This window comes from Coregonus lavaretus (assembly GCF_964263955.1).
Source record: "Coregonus lavaretus genome assembly, chromosome: 35".
Taxonomy (NCBI): Eukaryota; Metazoa; Chordata; class Actinopteri; order Salmoniformes; family Salmonidae; genus Coregonus; species Coregonus lavaretus.
The window spans coordinates 10,770,629-10,792,081 of NC_140022.1; the positions used below are offsets into that span (position 1 = coordinate 10,770,629).

Here is a 21,453-nt window from a genome sequence, read left to right on the forward strand (position 1 = left end):
TGGAGACGCCGTGGAGAACGTTCTGCTGCCTGCAACATCCTCCAGCATGACCGGTTTGGCGGTGGGTCAGTCATGGTGTGGGGTGGCATTGCTTTGGGGGGCCGCACAGCCCTCGCCAGAGGTAGCCTGACTGCCATTAGGTACCGAGATGAGATCCTCAGACCCCTTGTGAGACCATATGCTGGTGCGGTTGGCCCTGGGTTCCTCCTAATGCAAGACAATGCTAGACCTCATGTGGCTGGAGTGTGTCAGCAGTTCCTGCAAGAGGAAGGCATTGATGCTATGGACTGGCCTGCCCGTTCCCCAGACCTGAATCCAATTGAGCACATCTGGGACATCATGTCTCGCTCCATCCACCAACACCACGTTGCACCACAGACTGTCCAGGAGTTGGCGGATGCTTTAGTCCAGGTCTGGGAGGAGATCTCTCAGGAGACCATCCGCCACCTCATCAGGAGCATGCCCAGGCATTGTAGGGAGGTCATACAGGCACGTGGAGGCCACACACACTACTGAGCCTCATTTTGACTTGTTTTAAGGACATTACATCAATGTTGGATCAGCCTGTAGTGTGGTTTTCCACTTTAATTTTGAGGGTGACTCCAAATTCAGACCTCCATGGGTTGATAAATTTGATTTCCATTGATAATTTATTTGTGATTTTGTTGTCAGCACATTCAACTATGTAAAGAAACAAGTATTTAATAAGATTATTTCATTCATTCAGATCTAGGATGTGTTATTTTAGTGTTCCCTTTATTTTTTTGAGCAGTGTATATTTTAGAACTTAGCTAGTCATGTTGGCAATGGAACAGGCTTTCAAACGATGCCAACCTGAACCACATTGAGATTTATAATGGGCCGTTTTTGGATTGTTCCAAACAAAAAACTACAAGTGTGCTTGCTTCAGTTCCTCAATGGCAAAGCTAGGCAAGCACCTTTATTATTTGAAGGCTCTTTCGTTGATTCATAAAAGTGCATTGAAATTACTAATAGAACTGTGCACATTCTGGAGAGGTGTGGCCACTTGGACACACCAGGTAGACCTCTCACTCAAAAACGTCTAATCTTTTTTTGTTATGTTGCAACTACGTCAGAATTTTCATGAATATTTGGTATTTTTGGCATATATTAGGATCCCCATTAGCCGCTGCAAAAACAGCAGCTACTAGTACTCTTCCTGGGGTCCACAGGAAACATGACATAATGCATAGTACAGAACATTATTAGTCAAGGACTGAAATGCATAAATTAAAAATGTGACACACAGCCCACATATTAGTACATACACACAATATCTAGGTCTAATACATAGGACAATGCAAATTACAATGCAAGATATATAAAATGGCTGTCTCTTCACAGTCCCCTTTGTGCGGTAAGGTGTTCTTTTTGTGTTTTTCTGAATCTGGTTTTATTGCTAGTTTGAGTTACCTAGGGTGCCAGAGTTACATGTAGTCATGGCTGTATTTAATACTGTGCGTTTCCCATTCTCTGTTCTGAACCTGGGGTCTGTGAAGAGACCTCTGGCTGCATGTCTTGTGTTGTCCTGATGAGTGTCCAAACTGTGTGGCAACTGCTTGAACAGACAGTTTGGTACCTTCAACACATCAATGCCTCGCACAAAGACCAATAGTGATGCAGTCAATCTCTCCTTAACTTTGAGCCAGGAGAGACTTACATGCATGTTACTGACACTTTCCCACGACTGAGATATCAAGAAGGCAGAGCAACGCCCTATCATGGACAGACCCCTTCCCATTTTAGCAGCTATTCTTATGTTACTGAATGTATCCAGAGTATTTTTAGATTTCTTTATTGACAAATGCTGCAAAAAAAGTACTTTAAATGTAAAATGCACATGAAATGAAGTGTATAATGTTTGGATTCAGTCTTGTCTGGTGAACTGTTGTCCTCACCTTTGGTCAGATCATTTCCCCATAATCTCCAAACTCTTCCCTTATCATTGCTACCATGGTTATGCATATTTTTTAAATATTTATTCTGTTAAAAACATTTTAAATGTGGCCCTATCCATACAGGCCAATTTCCAAGAGTGAAAAGGGTTAAGACTGACAACAGCCCAGCTACCAAACTATCCCGTTAACACTAGCCAACAAAATATCCCTTTAAGATTATCGGCCCAGCTTCCAAACTATCCCTTTAAGACTAACGTCCACTGACCAGTCCTCAATTAGGTCTGGAGTAATCGGCCTGATTGGTCCATTAGTCCAGAGGCCCTCTACGTTTAGGCCCGTGTCACATCCAGTCACCTCTAGTCTCCGGACACCGAGTTTGTATCCGTGGAAACTAGTGGTTGCTGTGCACTCCGTTCCATCTCTATAAATATAGATGTGTCCCTTCCTGCCTTTCCCCATCTTATTCATCATCATCACCATCATGATCTTCATATTTTTCACAGAGTAGGCCTTGTATTAGCAGTCTTAATGGACATTTTTTTTAAACGGAGAAATCTTCAGTTAGTCAAGCATTGATGTCAATGGGATACTAAGTGAAAATGTTACTTAAAGTTAGGATTCACCCCATGGTACTGGATTTATTTATTTATTTTTACTTCCAACTCTTGTGTGGAGAGAACTCTGTATTGGTGGTTAAGATGTCTAGTAATTAGAGGCTGCTGGACAGGATATCAAATATGACTAGAGATGTCATACCACATTCTGGGTCACTGGCGCTGCTCGCTCGCTCTCTCTCTCGCTGCTCTCTCACTGCACGCTCTCTCTCTCTGCACGCTCTCTCTCTCTCGCTGCGCTCTCTCTCTCGCTGCACGCTCTCTCTCTCTCGCTGCGCTCTCTCTCTCGCTGCACGCTCTCTCTCTCTCTCTGCACGCTCTCTCTCTCTCGCTGCGCTCTCTCTCTCTCGCTGCGCTCTCTCTCTCTCGCTGCGCTCTCTCTCTCTCGCTGCGCTCTCTCTCTCGCTGCACGCTCTCTCTCTCTCGCTGCACGCTCTCTCTCTCGCTGCACGCTCTCTCTCTCTCGCTGCACGCTCTCTCTCTCTCGCTGCACGCTCTCTCTCTCGCTGCACGCTCTCTCTCTCGCTGCACACTCTCTCTCTCTCGCTGCACGCTCTCTCTCGCTGCACGCTAACTCTCTCTCGCCGCTCGCTCGCTCTCTCGCTGCTCTCGCTCTTGCGCTGCTTCTCGCTCGCTCACACTCGCTGCTCTCGCTCGCTCACTCTCGCTGCTCTCGCTCGCTCACTCTTGCTGCTCTCGCTCGCTCACTCTCGCTGCTGCTCTCACTCTCGCTGCTCTCTTGTTTCTCCATCTCTCTCTCTCTCGTTCTCTCCTTTTCTTGTTGCTCACTCTTTTATTTATAGTCTTTCTTCTCTAGTCTCTTCTTCTTTATCTTTTCCTCTTGTTCCTTCCCTCTTTCTCTGAGATGTTCTCTAAAGGTGGCTGTAGACACACACAGTATGGATGTGTAATCTGTGTGTGGGTGGAACAGTAATGATAGTCCCCTTTAGACACATTAATGACCAGTTAAAGCTGCTCCTCTCTAGACCTCTGCTAAGAGCCCTTAGTACAGAAACACAGATATATGAATCCATGGATAGAGAAATAGATATATCCATATGGAAGATGTATACTGTATTCTATGGTCTCTCAGTGATGGCATGTCTATTCACATGTAGAGTTTTCTTTAGATTCATGAATTCTCATTGAGACGGTGGCAACACCAGACACTAACTGTAGGTTCAGCGATAGACTGATGAAACCTTTGGCCTCAACCATATGGAAAGGATTTCTATAAAATACTTGGCACAGAGACTTTACATGTTCTCCTTCCACTTCTGTCTCTGTCTCCAGTCTCCCTCTTCCTGTCGCTCTATCCAGGCTCCCCTCCCCCTCTCTTCCTGTCGCTCTATCCAGGCTCTCCTCTCTTCCTGTCGCTCTATCCAGTCTCCCCTCCCTCTCTGCCTGTCGCTCTATCCAGTCTCCCCTCCCTCTCTTCCTGTCGCTCTATCCAGGCTCTCCTCTCTTCCTGTCGCTCTATCCAGTCTCCCCTCCCTCTCTGCCTGTCGCTCTATCCAGTCTCCCCTCCCTCTCTTCCTGTTGCTCTATCCAGTCTCCCCTCCCTCTCTTCCTGTTGCTCTATCCAGTCTCCCCTCCCTCTCTTCCTGTCGCTCTATCCAGTCTCCCCTCCCTCTCTGCCTGTCGCTCTATCCAGTCTCCCCTCCCTCTCTTCCTGTCACTCTATCCAGGCTCCCCTCTCTTCCTGTCGCTCTATCCAGTCTCCCCTCCCTCTCTTCCTGTCGCTCTATCCAGTCTCCCCTCCCTCTCTGCCTGTCGCTCTATCCAGTCTCCCCCCTCTTCCTGTCGCTCTATCCAGTCTCCCCCTCTCTTCCTGTCCCTACATCCAGTTGTAATCTGCTGATGTTAGCTATATTACATATAAACCCAATGAAGTGGTTTAATATGATCCTGTCCTCAGATGACCTGGCCTACGAGGTGCGTTGGTACCTCACACGGCTGAGAGGGGGGAATGAGGGCACCCTACTGGCCAGCGTGGACCGCTTCGGTTTGGTCAAGAAGGAGGCGCGCAACGCCAGCAGTGACGTGTCCCTGGAGCGCACGGACACACACACCTACACCCTGAACATCCACGCCACCCAGGACAGCGACAGCGGGGAGTACCACTGCCAGGCCACGCCCTGGTACCGCTCTGCCTCCACGGGGGCCTGGACACAGGGGGCAGAACTCACCTCTACCAGGGTGTTCCTCACCGTACGGTTCCCCAGTGAGTAACGGGGAACTCTCTCTCTCAATTCAATTTCAATTTAAGGGCTTTATTGGCATGGGAAACGTATGTTAACATTGCCAAAGCAAGTGAAGTAGATAGTAAACAAAATATAAATAAACAATAAATATTAACAGTAAACATTACACTCAGAAGTTCCAAAATAATAAAGACATTCTCTCTCTCTCTCTCTCTCTCTCTCTCTGTGTCTCCCTCCAGTGTGGGACTCCCTGAAGCTGCCTCTGCTGTATGGTTCTGTAGCCTCTGTGTCCGTGGGGCTCTTCTCTCTCCTCCTGGGCCTCCTCTGTGCCCACTGCTGCTGCCGCAACACCACACACACACCCCGCTCACGCAACAAACTCATGGACCTAGAGATGGACTGACTAGCACAGGCCCGCTGGAGCGACCACAGCTTCTCCAGCTGATGAACTACAAGCCTGTTACCGCGCCGACACATTACCACGGCAACGGCAGCCAATTAACCAATCACAGCCCTTCGGGTGCGCTCCGTGGAGCTTTTTAAGCGCACCAACGGGAGAGGAGCTGTAGAGGGGGGGAAAAAAACACTGAACTGAATAAACTGCTAAAGAAGAGTGCAGGCTATCTAGTCTGCCTGTGTGAACGTATTGATGTTAGGTATTGCACAAAACAACCCTGGAGTATACCTACCAGAGTGGACTTTGTCTACGTTTGTCCTCAATGAGTTTTTGAAATTAGACTTTGTTTTTAAAGCTTTAAATGGAGATGTGTGTATACTAGATTTGTGTGGTTGTCACACCTGAGGCTGGGAAAGAGAGCCGCTTCACCTGTTTTGTCCTGCCCTGTTCTTGGTGTGATGTCATCCTGGTGAGATGTAATTTCAGTGACTCAACAGCAACCGGCCAGGTTCCCTGGCGCACGTTGATGACCTCAGAGGCTCTCCTCTAGAGCCAGTGAAAGACACTGGACCCAGACCTCACCTGCTGTAACCCTCTACACTGACTCTGGTGCTACCCCCACTGTGAATGACATTGATGTTATGTTGGGCCTAGGGGTTTATATGGGGCAGGTTGAGGAGCAAGGTGGGCAATAAGAGAGAATGGACAAATGGTTGTGACTGAGTGGTATGATATTGACTGACACAGTCTTAGAGAGGGAGAGATCATTTATATAGGAAGCATACAGTATTAATGAGTGGAACCAGCTGGAACCTGCAGTCCTCAACACACTGTCCCAGCCAATACCTGGCTCTAGCTGAAGGAGTTCCAAAGTGGCTTCCTCGTCTCCTCTCCTTCATCTGCACTGATCAATAAACACAGGATGCCTACCAGTTTCATCAGTGCAGATGAAGCAAAGAAGACGGGACGAGGAAGCCACTTCAGAGCATTGAGATACACCCCTGGAATGCAATGGAGAAGGATGGGGTTAAAACTGTCAACAAACCCATTCCTAAAAAGACTCTCCATGTCACCTCCCAGTTTAGTAGAGCCCGGTCCCTTAGGGAGTCTTCCTCCCCTCTCTCTGGTCTGGTACAGTACAATAGGTGTGTGTCCATAGAAATGCCTGTGATGCGTTTGTATGGGGCTGGGGCTCTCAGGGCTATTGTGTGTGTCCCTGGGGCTAGTGGTTGACCCAGCAGTATTCTGCCCAGTGACAGACCAGCCCTACCCTCTACTAATTGCCCCAACCTAGACCCAGAAGGCCTTTTTTAGAATGGTCCTGTACCTGATATCAACTACCACCTCTGCAATGCTACCCTGTTTGTACACACACTCCATATACTGTCAACACTAAATATACACACATATATATATATATATATATATACTGCTTGAACGTGTACTCCTCTTACCCAATGCCATGTACCCTAACATCTACATATAAAATCACACTCCTCGTACACACGCATACAACCCTACACACACACACACACTGTCCTGTATACACACTGCCAATGTAACCCTGTGTGAGTGCACCTCTTGTGAGAGGCAACAGCTGTGTCTAGGTTCTGGCCGAGTACCAACTGAGGCTCTGGCTCTGGGATCTGACCTGGTTTAACTCACTAGCGCCCCCCACGGGAGAAGAGCTGCTGTGTACCAATCAATAAACCAGGGCCCTGTTAAATTACTTACAAATTGCATCCTTCCTTCATCCTTCCTTGAGCAGTCTCTAATCTGACATGACTGGATTGGTGAAAGATGTGTAGTGGAACCCTGGTTTACAGCTGTCCTACATCTGTATGAGATCAGACATTACTTGAAGGAAAGATGCATTTTATAGTATTCGTATAAGGCCTCGAGCTGTCCCACTGTGTGGGTGAAAGGTGTCCCTAAGCACTGACCCAAGGTCTGTTCTGTGTGCAACCTCGTAATTATTTAGTTCAGGTTTGGACTTGGGGAAGCTGATCTGAGATCTATTCTAAGAACCTCCCTAAAGTATAGAACCCCAGACACCGATAGGACAACCCCCCCCCCCCCCCCCAACACAAAACACTGCAAGTTCTTTTTAAAGATCCTTACTTGTCGTTTATTTTTATTTTTTGTAATTTTAAATAGATTTCTAAGTCTTTTTGTAAATGATTGTAAAGCCCAATATGGATTTTTATCTGACATGAATATCTTCTGTGCCAATGTTTCTCTGGGCAACGATCAATCAGGGTTTTTTATGATTCGCCTCTGCTTCCAGGCCTCTGAAAAACTTCAAATATTTCTGCCAGAATAAATGTTTTATAACAGTGCCGCGACTGAAGCTGGTTTGTTGTATCCCTCCTTCCCTCCCTCCCTCCCGCCATCTCTTGTCGTTCTTCAGGGAATGGCTTCTGTGTCCGCTCCCTGTCAATTACAAATGCAGATGAGTGTTATGTTTAGAACTGACTGTCAGCCTCCAGTGAGTTACTTTTCACACTTTCTCTATCACATTACCTCTTCTTCCTTATCACATTACCTCTTCTTCTTCCCCTCTGTCTTTTTCACTCTCCTGTTTTTCTTATTATTCCCTTGCTCTCCTTTACTCCCTAAATGTCTCTCTTCTCTCCACCCCTCTTTCTCTCTCCATCTTCCTCTCTCACTTTCTAAAAAATGACCCAGATTTTGGTGCTGTATCCTCCATTCTCCCTCTGGTGATGAGTGTGTGTTTTTTTTGTCTGGACACAGATTGTTTAATTAAGGCCTTGTTTGATCCTCAATGGTTGTTCCTGTATTAGACATCTCATCTCTGGGATCTGTTGGTTGTGCTTGATGGCTCAGAACAACAGTTTACAACAACTCTAGACCTGGGTGTCCTTTTGTTTCACATATGGTCTCCTAGCCCCTCGGCTAACTCAGTAAGCACTCCTGTAGATCTGAACGCATCGGCTAGAATTAAGCAATATGGTAAATTGTGTGATATGCTTAAGCCTAACCCAAACCTGCTTCTTAAACCCTGTACAGCACGTGTCAAACTCATTCCACAGAGGGCCGAGTGTATGCAGGTTTTCAGTACTCCCTTACTAGATTGATGACATAAGGTCACTAATTAGTAAGGAACTCCCCTCACCTTGTCTGACTTAATTGAAAGGGAAAAACTCAAAACCCGCAGACACTAGGCCCTCCATAGAATGAGTTTGGCACCTCTGCCGTACAGGTTAATGATTCCAGTAGGTTGGTGGTTCTAGCTCTGCAGCAGCAGGAGGCTACTGTAGGGAGGGGACTGCATGAGTACACACATACAGTACACAGCATAGAATAAATGTTAAACTTGAGAGGGAGGAGAGTGTCCAGGGGGGAGAGCCATGCCCCGGAATGTGGCGAAGACTCGTCAACACCTCTGCCTCGCCATGGCAACTATGTAAACGGACGGAGGGTGTGTGGTTGGGGGGGAGATATCTGACCTGCCTCCACCACCTCCAAACTCTCTCTCTCACACACACACACAAGTAACCTACATTTAGTTTCCCCCCCCTATCCTACAGTTATACTCTGTCAATACTATACACACAGAATACTTGCTGATGGCACACTGCCAGTAGTGTCATACTCTGGGAGTTGGTTGGAGCATGCCTTGTCCTTGTAAGGCTGTGTGTGTTCTGCAGGGCGACCATCTCCCTGTGCCAACTTCCTCTGTGTCCTCACCCATCACTGTCACCGCATTCAGGAGGCCCTGGCTCATAGAAATGTAATCAATAAAACAAACACCACCCCATGAATTTGATTGGATTTCAGTCAGATGGCCATTTAGTTCAATATCCCCCTTCCATAATCCATATACATCTTCACTGATCAATGTTATCTTGCAGAGTTATTTAACCTCTGCCACTACGGCTGCTGGTGTGCTTCTAAGGCTGTTTATAGATCCATTCATATGGCTGTCATAACCTGTTATGTATGCTCTATGAATGCTCACATTCAGCGTGAGGGAAGCTACATTGAAGCCCTTTAGTTATTCTGTCCATTGTTGTGGGTCGTCATTCTAGAGGGGATTGAAACATGGCCCTTTCTAACCACGAATATGCTTCTAATCACTAAGTAGCCCTAACTCCTGACCTCTAACCCTTAATAAAGAACACATATCCCATCAGTTCTGAATGCATTACCATGTTTGTCCATCCATGCTAGCACGGCCATCTTTCTGAGTGACTAACATTGTAAGGCCTATTAGCTTTGCTCATGTTGATTTAGCACATCCATACAGACACTGTAATAAACACAGGACAGAGCCGCAGAGACTTCTGCCAACGCAGAGCACAATTTATTCGCCTTCAATCAGCTTACAATGAGGGTGCCCCCCGGGTGCACGTTTTTGTTTTTGCCCTAGCACTACACAGCTGATTCAAATAATCAAAGCTTGATGAGTTGGTTATTTGAATCAGCTGTGAAGTGCTAGGGCAAACTAAACGTGCACCCAGCCTTACTAGTCCATTGTTCTGCCTGCTAGGGCTATGTAGGTCAGGTTCCCTCGCATTGCCATACAGCTGCTGGCATTGTGGTATTGCATCTCCTAGATGCTCAGGACGGCTCAGTGAAGAAAGGCCTCTTATTGAATTAACCCCATATATCCTACTCACACAGCAGGGTCTCTGTGGTCCCATCCCATTCCACTGTCATAGATACCTTGGCTTTTCTCCTTTCATCAACAACCACTGATCTGACAGGATGTGACAGATGAGAGCCTAAAGGCTGCATCTCAATAGCCTAAAGTGGCTTCCTCTCGTCTCTTGCTCTTCTTCGTGTTGTGGTCTGAAAACACAGGGTGATTGAAAGCAATACGGTGGACTCTCTCTCTGTTAAAACAGCTGAGTCTAAGCTTTATATTCCTTAGGTCAGTGAACGGATCAGATGTCTCCAGACAATAAGACGCCCTCAGTCCTGCCTCTGTTACACACACACACACAGCTACTCTGCCTGACTCAATCCCCCCCACCGTTTTAATAACTACTCTGCCTGGCTTAAGGGAAAGAATGAGGGAGGACAAAGTTCTTTCCAACCTCATCAGTCTCCTGTTTCACCACATGCATGCATTGGGAAGGCTTATCTTCTAGTCTAGCGCTGTCATTGTGAAGAGGGATTTAAGATGTTAGTATTGAGTAGGGGTTTCAGACTCCTTATTTAAATAAACTTATGTTAAGTCCCTCTGGATAAGACATGAGTCAAATGAATGGCTAAAATGTGCAGCTAAATGTACATTTTAGAACTTCGTCCTAAAGAATACAGTACTGTACTGCATGCACGATAGGCTATGTGTCTTTTAAAAATCAATCCGTTATCAGAATCTACTAGTCTGTGACACAAACAAGGCTAAAGAAGATCCCTACAGCTGTAGGAAATGACATCTGGACTGGCTTCGTTCAGGTCAAAAGCCTTTGTCTCATCCTCTACCATTCCTTTCTCATACCACTCTCCCAGACTGAGAATCAATATAGTCTATGTTGAATCAACTTTTCTGTTCTTTCCTTCCTTTCTCTCTTCCTTCACTTTTCCCATAGGCCTCCTTGTTCCTCTCCCTGTCATTGAGAGCAAAGGTCGGGGTAGAATGTAAACATTCTTATCTCCATGGTTACAATTGGGCACTTTAGATCTCTGTGACCTTTTGGTTGATCTTTCTCTTTGCCAGTCAGAGTTTGGAGAACATTATATGTAGCAATTAGAGTCATTCTATTCTAGCTAAAATCCTCTACCATTCTAGAAGATCATAGGTATTCTATTTCTATTGTCTGCAGTGGAGACGTGACCTGTTACCTTGACAATAGCCTTGAAATGAACAGCTCTGATCTGGAATAAGTCGTTAGGGCTGGAGAGTGACTGGAGCATAGAGATCCTATTAAATTACTAGAGGGGCTATGTCATCAAAGTTTCAGAATGGGGTCAAAACTGCAGCCATATTGGTCAGGGAGAAATACAAACCGGTCTAATTAGAATGAATGGCAGTAGAGGCATAATCCTGATTTGATTTATGCAGGAAAATAAATGTAAGGCGTGATATATCAGAAATTGTGTAATGGAATTATTGCCAACCTAAAATATTGTCATATAATTATAAATATATTTTATAGGGGTTTTATACACATTTTCTGTTTAAATAGCCTCTAAAATATATCTAAACAGGCCATAAATGTCACAATGTGTGTTTTTTTGGAAAGCTGTGAGTTCTATTATATGATGCAATATCAGTACTTGTTGCATTTACAACTTGTCTAAGTCCTATCATCAACTGATTTCAGCCAGTGTATGGCTGTGGATTGGCTGCATTGTTTGAATGGCATATTAGCAGTTAATTTGAAGGATTTATGGAATCATTCCTCTAAAATTGGCTGGCTAGCAAGCTAATAAACAGTGCAGATAAATTATTCAAATTCATTATTTTACACAATATCTTATCACAGCACTGGCAAACCATGGTTGACCAACTCCCTGACCAACATGGCTGACCTTTGGACCATCGTAAGAAGTTTAATGTCCATTCTAGTATTCTAATTCCTAATTATATGGACTGGAGCGCCTATAAAACCTGGCTTCTATTCTTCACCTTAGAGCCAGATCTCTATCGTTTCAACAGACATTTAGTTTCCGTAACCGAATAACCGTGTTAAGTTAAAAATAGTATCTTACTGTTTGTGCTTCCTGTCTGCCGCATTCAAATTGTTCTCATTTCATAGCGATTTACCAGTATTTGCATACATTGACGTTCAAGGTTTGACTTTATATTGTTAGAAATGCAACATTGCCACCTAGTGTCTATCTAGACACTACATCAGACCTTCATCAGATAGATAAACTCATAACCAGGGTAAGAGTTTCTATCTGCAACTTAGAATGTTGCAAAATCACCATCTGACAGAATCACAACTGACAAAATCACCATCAAGACTGATGAAAAAACTATAAGATAAAGCAAGTACAATGCTTGATGGCCAGAAAGCTCATAGAAAGAAGATTTCCAAAGAGATCATCAGGGTTTTATTTGTCAATGCATTTGCAGATTATAATGCCCTTGGGTGCAATGTAAAGCATGTCTTTACACAGTACAACTGTAGCAATTGAGAGTGAATAGCCAGAGTGGGACTTGATTGAACCAGCGACCCTGCAGGTAGCCTACAGGACTCTGCCTCCAGTGCAATAACGGTCCAGACCACTTGACAGAGGATACACAACTAAATTGGCTCGAACTTTGTAGCTGCTATTAATATCGTAGCAAACTTGCATTATTTTTGATGAGGTAAACTCACACACATAAATTCAGTGAATGACAGTTTGATCAAATTCAGTTTATTGCATGGATCTCCGCGATGTACACACACTGCTCCATGGGAAAATGGCTGTCTTGGTCAAAGCCAGCAATGATCAGGGTCCGTGCTATCAGGGTTTGGGACGGCCCTACCCCATTGAAGTTTACATTTTATATGGTTAAGGTAAGGGTTATGGTAGGGGTTAAGGTTAGGGTACGGACGTCCCAAGGATCACAGAGGAAAAGTACTCAATTGTCATACTTGAGTAAAAGTACAGATACCTTAATAGAAAATGACTCAAGTGAAAGTGAACATCATCCAGTTTCTGGTTATAAGTATCTGGCAGGTAGCCTAGTGGTTAAGAGCATTGGACCAGTAACCAAAAGGTCACTGGTTCGAATCCCTTAGATGACTAGGTGAAAAATCTGCTCCTATAGGTCGATCTGGACAAGAGCGTCTGACAAATGTACTTAAAGGATGTTTGGTTTAGTGATTAAGCCATTCTTTGAGGGAATGAGAGTGTTCTAAACAGGAACCTTTAACTAATAGAGCAACAACATGGGCTGGTTTGTCATTGCTGGCTGCAGATAGGGCTATTAAGAAACATCAAATTGGATGTAATGTGCAGGACTAACTGAAGAATGTTGTAGCTGTAATATTCATATGTGTCAGCATACTGAATTGTAATTGGATTCATTATACTGTCATATCATACTGTGCTATGATTGGTTAAGACCACCCAGGTGGTGAGGTCATTCTAAGATGATCATGGCCAGAGACACATGGACATGCAAGTTATAGCTAGTTAATAAAGAGCTACGTTTATAAATATCCTGTCGTCCTGCATTTTATTATTTTGTACAAAGCATACAAAACAAGACATGGTGTCAGAGTAAAAGGACTAAAAGATGGATTTTGCTGGAGTTCCTTCACCTCGAATGGATTGGGGGTCTACAAATCTACCCGATGCATGGCGTAAGTTCAAACAGCATGTGGAGCTGATGTTCACGGGTCCTCTGAAGGAAAGAGAAGAGGAAAAGTGCAGCTACCTGCTCCTCTGGATCGGTGAAAAAGGGAGAGACATTTACAACACATGGACACTTACCGAGGCTGAATCAAAGGTACTGAAAACATACTACGATCGTTTTGAAGCATATGTTGTGCCAAAGACCAATACAATTTTCGCTAGGTACAAATTCCATGAGAAAGTACAAGGCGCTAGCGAATCGTTTGAACAGTTTGTCACTGAGCTGCGTCTGCTTGTGAAAGACTGTGATTATGCAAACAAGGATGAGATGGTCAGGGACCGTATTGTATTTGGAATACACTCACCGCGAGTGAGAGAGAAACTTTTGAATGTTGGATCAGAGTTAACGCTGGACAAAGCTATCGACATAGCCAGATCTCACGAGCTAGCACAGGTTCAGATGAAAACCATTTCAGGCGGCAGCACGAGCGCGTCACGTGAACAAGCAGTGCACGCAGTCAGGCAGACATCAAAGCACACCTCCAGTGCCCAGAGAGCATGTTTCAGAACGGAGACAGACAGAACTCCAAAACAGAGCGACACAGACTCCAAACGCCCCAAAACATGTGGATATTGTGGATACAAAGTGCATGGCGAACAGGGGAATTGCCCAGCTAAAGGCAAACAGTGTACTAAATGTGGAAAATGGAATCACTTTGCAAAAGTGTGCAGAGTTTACCGTGGAAAAACAGTACATACAGCGAGTGAAGATGAAATGTCAATCAAAGAGTCAAATGCTGATGAACTGTTTATTGATTCAGTGACACAGAAAAGTCAGATATCAGAGACAGAGCAAGCCTTTGCTGACATTGAGATAGGAAGACAAGGCACAGAGCTAAAATTCAAACTAGACACTGGTGCACAAGTAAACATTATTCCTCTGAGTAAGTACAGAAGCATGACATCTGAGTGTGAGCTACAGCCCACCACGCGCAGACTGACTGGTTATGGTGGTGAACAGCTCCCAGTAAAAGGCACATGCACTCTCAAATGCAAATACAAGGAAAGGGACATGATGTTGGACTTTTACGTTGTTGACACTCGAGCACCTGCAGTGCTAGGTCTTAAAGCATGTTTAGACATGGACCTTATCAAGCAAGTTTTATCAGTGACAGCACCAGTAGAGATAGAGAATGTCATGGAGGAGTTTGCTGATGTTTTTACAGGAATAGGGACTATTCCCAGGAGAATGTACCATTCACCTTGACCCAGACGCAACACCTGTGGTCTACCCTCAGTGGTGCAGTGGTCTAAGGCACTGCATCGCAGTGCTAACTGTGCCACTAGAGATCCTGGTTCGAATCCAGGCTCTGTCGCAGCCGGCCGCGACCGGGAGACTCATGGGCGGCGCACAATTGGCCCAGCGTCGTCCAGGGTAGGGGAGGGAATGGCCGGCAGGGATATAGCTCAGTTGATAGAGCATGGCGTTTGCAACGCCAGGGTTGTGGGTTCGATTCCCACGGGGGGCCAGTATATAAAAAAAAAAAATGTAATCACTAACTGTAAGTCGCTCTGGATAAGAGCGTCTGCAAAATGACTAAAAATGTAAAAATGTAAATACCCACCGAGAAAGATTCCACTTGCTCTCCGCGCCCGTCTGAAGAAAGAGTTGGAGAGCATGGAGCAATCTGACATCGTCACCAAGGTTACAGAACCGACGGATTGGGTCAACGCGTTAGTGGTGGTGGAGAAACCACGCACAGGCAAGCTCAGAGTATGTCTCGACCCAAGAGACTTTAACAAGGCTATCAAACGCCCCCATTACCCCTTACCGACGCTAGATGGCATCACACACAAGCTAGCGGGCGCACGCTACTTCAGTGTCATGGACGCCAGATCAGGCTACTGGGCTATCAAGCTCACAGAAGAGTCATCTAAGCTCACAACGTTCAACACACCGTTTGGACGCTACAACGTTCAACACACCGTTTGGACGCTACAGGTTCCGTCGCCTGCCTTTTGGGATTATCTCAGCCCAAGACGAGTTTCAGCGAAAGATCGACGAGGTGTACGAAGGCCTCGACGGAGTTGTGGCAATTGTGGACGACATCCTTGTCTATGGTCGAACCAAAGAGGAACACGACAGAAACCTCAATGCGATGCTGCAAAGGTCCCGCGAGAGAGGAGTCCGGCTCAACCCCGAGAAGAGCACAGTCGGCGCTACAGAGGTCAGCTACTTCGGACATCTTCTCACAGCGAATGGAATCAAGCCAGATCCGCAGAAGATCTCAGCCATAAAGGAAATGGAGCCACCAAAGAACCACGCAGAGCTGGAAACAGTGCTTGGCATGGTCAACTACTTAGCCAAGTTCGCACCCAGCCTCTCCAATGCTAATGCACCCCTGCGTCAGCTGCTAAAGCAGTCCAGTGAGTTCCTCTGGGACAACCAACACGACATCGCTTTCCAGAAAGTGAAAGACTTGATCACGAGAGAACCAGGACCAATCCTTGCCTACTACGACCCCAACAAAGAGCTCAGACTCCAGGTGGACGCGTCAAAGTATGGACTAGGGGCAGTGCTACTGCAAGAAGGGAAACCCATCGGCTACGCTTCCAAATCTCTCACAGACTGTGAAATCAACTACGCTCAAATGGAAAAGGAGCTGTACGCCATTCTGTTCGGATGTAAGCGTTTTCATCAGTATGTCTATGGACGACAAGTCATTGTGGAATCAGACCACAAGCCCCTCGAGTCAATCATGAGGAAACCGTTAGCCGCAGCCCCGCCAAGGCTACAGAGAATGATCCTTCAACTACAAAAATACGACTTCACAATCACTCACCGTCCAGGCAAAGACATCCCTGTCGCAGACACACTCTCCAGGAAGTTTCTTACCTACAAGGACAGCAGCCTCAGTGAAGGCATGGACATGCAGGTGCACACTGTGTACAGCAACTTACCAGTTAGTGACACAAAACTGAAGGAGATCCGAGCAGAAACAGAAAAAGACACACAACTCACACAGCTGAGGAAAGTCATACAGTCAGGATGGCCTGAGGAGAGGAGAAAATGCCCTCAGAGCGTCTCAGAGTTCTGGAACCATCGTGACGAACTATCACAGATCAACTGAATAATTTTCAAAGGAGAGGAAAATCATCATTCCTACCAGTCTCAGAGAAGAGATTTTGACAAAGATCCATGCTGGACACATGGGCATGGAAAAGTGCAAACAGAGAGCACGGGACATTTTGTTTTGGCCCGGAATGTGCAAACAAATAGAGGACATGGTTGGTAAATGCCCCACCTGTCTTGAACAACGCCCCTCAAACACCAAAGAGCCAATGTTACCTCACCGTATCCCAGACCGACCCTGGCAGGTCGTGGCAACCGATCTGTTCACGTGGAACAACGAGGACTACATTATAACAGTGGACTACTACAGTAGATACTTCGAACTCGACAAGCTTCACAGCACCACATCTGCAGCTGTGATACACAGGCTGAAAGCAGCCTTTGTCAGGCATGGCATTGTAGAGACTTTAATATCTGACAATGGGCCCTGTTACAAATCAAATGAGTTTGAATCCTTCACAAAAGCATGGGAGTTCACACACGTCACCACAAGCCCACATTACCCTCAAAGTAATGGCCTTGCTGAAAAATCTGTGCAGATCGCTAAATCACTCATGGACAAAGCAAAAGCAGACAAGAGAGACCCCTACCTCAGTCTCCTTGAATACCGCAACACTCCAGTTGACAACTTCAAATCACCAGCCCAGCTGTTGATGAGCCGCAGACTTCGCTCAATCCTTCCCAGCACCAACCAGCAGCTGCAACCTGAGGTCGTCAGCTACAAGGAAGTGCATGCAAAACGTGCACAGAGACAACAACAGCAAAAGCGATACTACGACAGGTCAGCCAGACCACTGCCACCTCTGAACGACGGAGAGTCAGTTAGAATCCAGGAGCATGGCTACTGGAAGCCAGCAGTCGTCATCCAACCAGCTGACACTGAACGTTCATATCACGTTCGCACTGCAGAAGGAGCGGTGTACCGCTGCAATCGTCGTCACCTACTGAACACAAAAGAACAACACACTGACGAGATGAACTGTTCCCCTGAAAGAGAACGGGGTGGACTAAACACAGACACAACACAACATACACCATACTTACCTGCAACACCACAAGAACTGTTGACTGACACAGAAGCATGCTCAGCTTCATATCACACAAGGTCAGGAAGAGAGGTCAAGCCTAGAGCTGTCCTAGACCTGTGAAATGTCAAAGGGTGTAGGCGGATCGCTGCCCTAAAAGAGTTCCAGACTGTAAACTTGTTATTGAAAGTTAACTTGAAATGCTTTGGTATGGTATTTATTTGATATGTTGAGATGTCATTGCTACAGTGAAAAGCTGAGTTGCTGAAAAATATTTGTTCTAAAAGTAACAGTATGCTGAATCATTGTTTGTCTGTTATGTTGATGCAGTTGGTGCAGTTTAAATGGTTACTTACCTCGAGTTCAAACTACAGAGCATATATTCAAAAGAAACGCTTTATTGTTCTACATATTTTTTTTTTTTTTTTAAAGAAGGGGGATGTAATATTCATATGTGTCAGCATACTGAATTGTAATTGGATTCATTATACTGTCATATCATACTGTGCTATGATTGGTTAAGACCACCCAGGTGGTGAGGTCATTCTAAGATGATCATGGCCAGAGACACATGGACATGCCAGTTATAGCTAGTTAATAAAGAGCTACGTTTATAAATATCCTGTCGTCCTGCATTTTATTATTTTGTACAAAGCATACAAAACAAGACAGTAGCCTACCCCTGAAAGCGTTTTAATTTCATGCATCTTTGGAACTATCAATTGCACCCCTGGAGTGTGCACCTGACCTCCACTGAGCACATACACACTTCTAAGTCATATTGACGTATAAGGAAGTGCTTGCAGAACTCATCAAATCAACGTTAAGTCAAGTAGACGGTTTAGAAGATGTTATAGCGGGTGCAGCGAAATGCTTATGTTAACTCCTAACCTAGAAGTAAATTATCTAACAAGTAGAGTACACAGATATATAGCTGTATATAAAAGGAATCAAGAAATGTCGGAATGAGCTGTTGGCTAGAGCGCACGTGCCAATACGAGTGGGCACGTTCGCTATATAATGCAACATTTTTAGTGACAAAACCATCAGTAGAGTTGAAAATGAGATGGACACCTATTTAACTTTTTTTTTACTCGGTACATGGGAATTTACCTGCGCGCACTACGTCATCACGCAAAGACCTTTCATCAACGAGTACAGTTGATGGGAACATCGCTGATGACAAAATGAGCATATTTTATTTATGCGGAAATCGGTCGCCAAGTGGATGGAAACCGACTAATAACTCCCTCACCCAATGATGCGTAAAACTTGAGGCTAGAGCTGAGGCGTGCATCTACGCCATAGGCAAAGATGGGGGCGTGTTCATATAAATTGAACTATGCTGTCAAACCAAAATTGGAATGTATCCTGTGAAAAAAGTTGGACCTACTCTACCTGCCTAGGAAAGAGCGTGATTGATGCCACGAGTCCGGTGTTGGAGAGATTAGTCCGAGAAGGGTTGCTGGAAATGGTAAGTGCAAGCGTTACAAACAATGTCATAATTAATTAAATGCATGGAGTCAGGCTATAGAAAAATTCAAAACAGTGGTGCGTTTGTCACGAGGTGGAAAGTGACAGGTTCTAGGTCTTAGTTGAGTAGGCAGCGTGAAGCAAGAGGCAGACAAGAAGGGACAGTAACAATTATTTTGTAAGGCATAGTTTTCTATCAGTTTCAGCACGTTCTTGGTACCGGCGCAGTCTCAATTTGGTTTCACAATTCAGTTATGTTCATTTCGATATTTGTCGCATCCAAACAAAAAGGGGCACAGGAAGCACATCAAGCAGGTGTCCGTCTTCATCTAGACTTAGTCAGTGTAGCACAGCACAAAGTCCATGTGCTCTCACCAAAATAAGCTTCCAGCAAACAATGATCCACCATGCTTCCGGGCAGCTGCCTGGATCAAAAACAAGGTGTTTTAAATACGTATCATTTAGATCACATGACCAGGCAATTAACCAATAGAAATGCTGCTCAGGTTAAACATGCCAATAAGTCACACCTGTGACATTCTCACCCACTTAAAATGAGTGCTTCCTCGCACTCAATAGTGAAAAACTCTGCAAAAGTACATGTGCAATAATAGGTTTTACACACTGGTTAGAAAAGGCAAAATATTTCACACACAAATTGCACTCAAAGATAAACCCCCAGAAAGTCCCCTGGAAAATAAAGCCTCCGATACCGGCTAGCAGCTCTTCCACATGGTGTCTTGAGGCAGCCACTGAATTTCCAATTTCAGTGGAGAGGTCCAGTGTCTAGGGACCTTTGGGCACTTCTAATCAAAAGTGTTCGGGAAACTTCTCTGACAATAGAGCTTACCAAGCTACCAATTACTTCACACTGGAAGAAGTTAAGCTATACTAAATATACCCTTGATAAAAAATATAGTTTACTTAACTGAAGTTGCTTCGAAAAAGTAGTTCACTACATCCAAACTACTTTGTAAAAATTCTCATATTTAAATCTGAAACATCATAGACTACAAATTGCAATAACAGATCATTCTGGAGTCAGATGTTTACAGAATGTGAAATTTAGCCTATTAAACACAAAAACGATGTTTCAAGTGAGAATTAGATGACTAGTAAATGTATGACTAGTAAATGTAGCTAAATTAATATATAGTAAATTTAACTAAATTACTATATAGTAAATGTAGTTAAATGACTATATAGTAAATGTAGTTACATTATTAGTAGAACTAGATGTAGTTCACTACTCATCAACACTGCTAATCAACCATATATTCTGTCTATCATAATGTTGGAATCACCAGATAAAGCCAGAGAGAAAGATGAGCCTTAATGACACTTTTGTAAAGTTTGGATCAGAATTAATGCTAGTTCAAAAACGTCCTAAACTTATTCATCTTTTCTGTCTGTCAAGTTTTTCGCTTATGGTTATCCTCCTATTTAAATGTGGTATGGTAGCCCTGCAAGGCTTTGCCTGGACACATTTAGAATCACTGTAAGTAACAGACACATCCCTATGTCAATAGCACTGTAAGGCTTTAACTGTCCCACTAAAACCCTGTATTACAATCACACACCAGAGGTATTTGATTTGATTTGGTTTGATTTGATATTGATTGTGGAAGGAGCACATATTTGGGATTACAGTAAATCAGACACATCCATCCCTTTGTGACATGTAGCTCTCCAAAATAACCCAGAGGAACAAACAACACCCTACGGAACTGTTGGACATAAATCTGAGTCAAACCTGAAGACAACAAATATCTGCCACAAGCAGATCCAGCTACTACATGTTAAAATTGGATGAATGTTTACATAGCTATAAGGGGAGTAGTCGTCAGTTAAACTGAGAAATAAAGCGTGACTGTGCAAAACTCACACTATACTGTTAGCTATGTGTTATAGATCAGTGGTTCCCAAATGCCTTTTTCACTGTGACCCTTTTATAGCTTTTGAAGTTTTCTAGTGGCCCACCAAGTCAGCGAAACAAATGGACCTGGCCAGGACCCAGCCACGACTTAATTAAAATATATTTGCCACAACTCAAAACCAGTTTATCTTGACCCGCTATTTAATTAGGGAAACACAGTTTTAGATGTACTGTATATCTTCATATTTATTCTATCTCCATTTATTTAAAACAGGTTTTCCAACACTGATCTGTTTGCTTGTGTTTGTGCTCTATTGCAGGAGCGTCGATACAGATGAGCTGCTACCTCCAACTTACAGTATTCCCCGTCAACCCTTAGGGTGCCTTGCTGTGGGAATACCTCACCAAAACCTGAACTGGACCCGACTCGGCTTAGAATCTCTCATAATCAACTGAAAGACTGGTAGTTAAATTGTAAGGGCACTGATCACTAAAGCAACCACATCACGTAACTCCTCAATAACTGTCTTTAGAAGTATTATCC

General features: G+C 44.6%; 1 protein-coding gene across 1 annotated transcript in view; it reads left to right on the top strand.

Annotated features, from left to right (window-relative positions):
- Window positions 1-5,232, top strand: part of LOC311109563 (prostaglandin F2 receptor negative regulator-like) — a gene marked incomplete at its 5' end in the record, with an annotated part of 37,178 nt that extends 31,946 nt beyond the window's left edge. The window contains 2 exons of the mRNA XM_084152483.1: window positions 4,452-4,757; window positions 4,977-5,232. Of these exons, the coding sequence (XP_084008609.1) occupies window positions 4,452-4,757; window positions 4,977-5,140 (470 nt within the window). The 3' untranslated portion in view covers window positions 5,141-5,232. The remainder of the gene's footprint in view (window positions 1-4,451; window positions 4,758-4,976) is intronic.
- Between the last annotated feature and the right edge of the window lie 16,221 nt (window positions 5,233-21,453).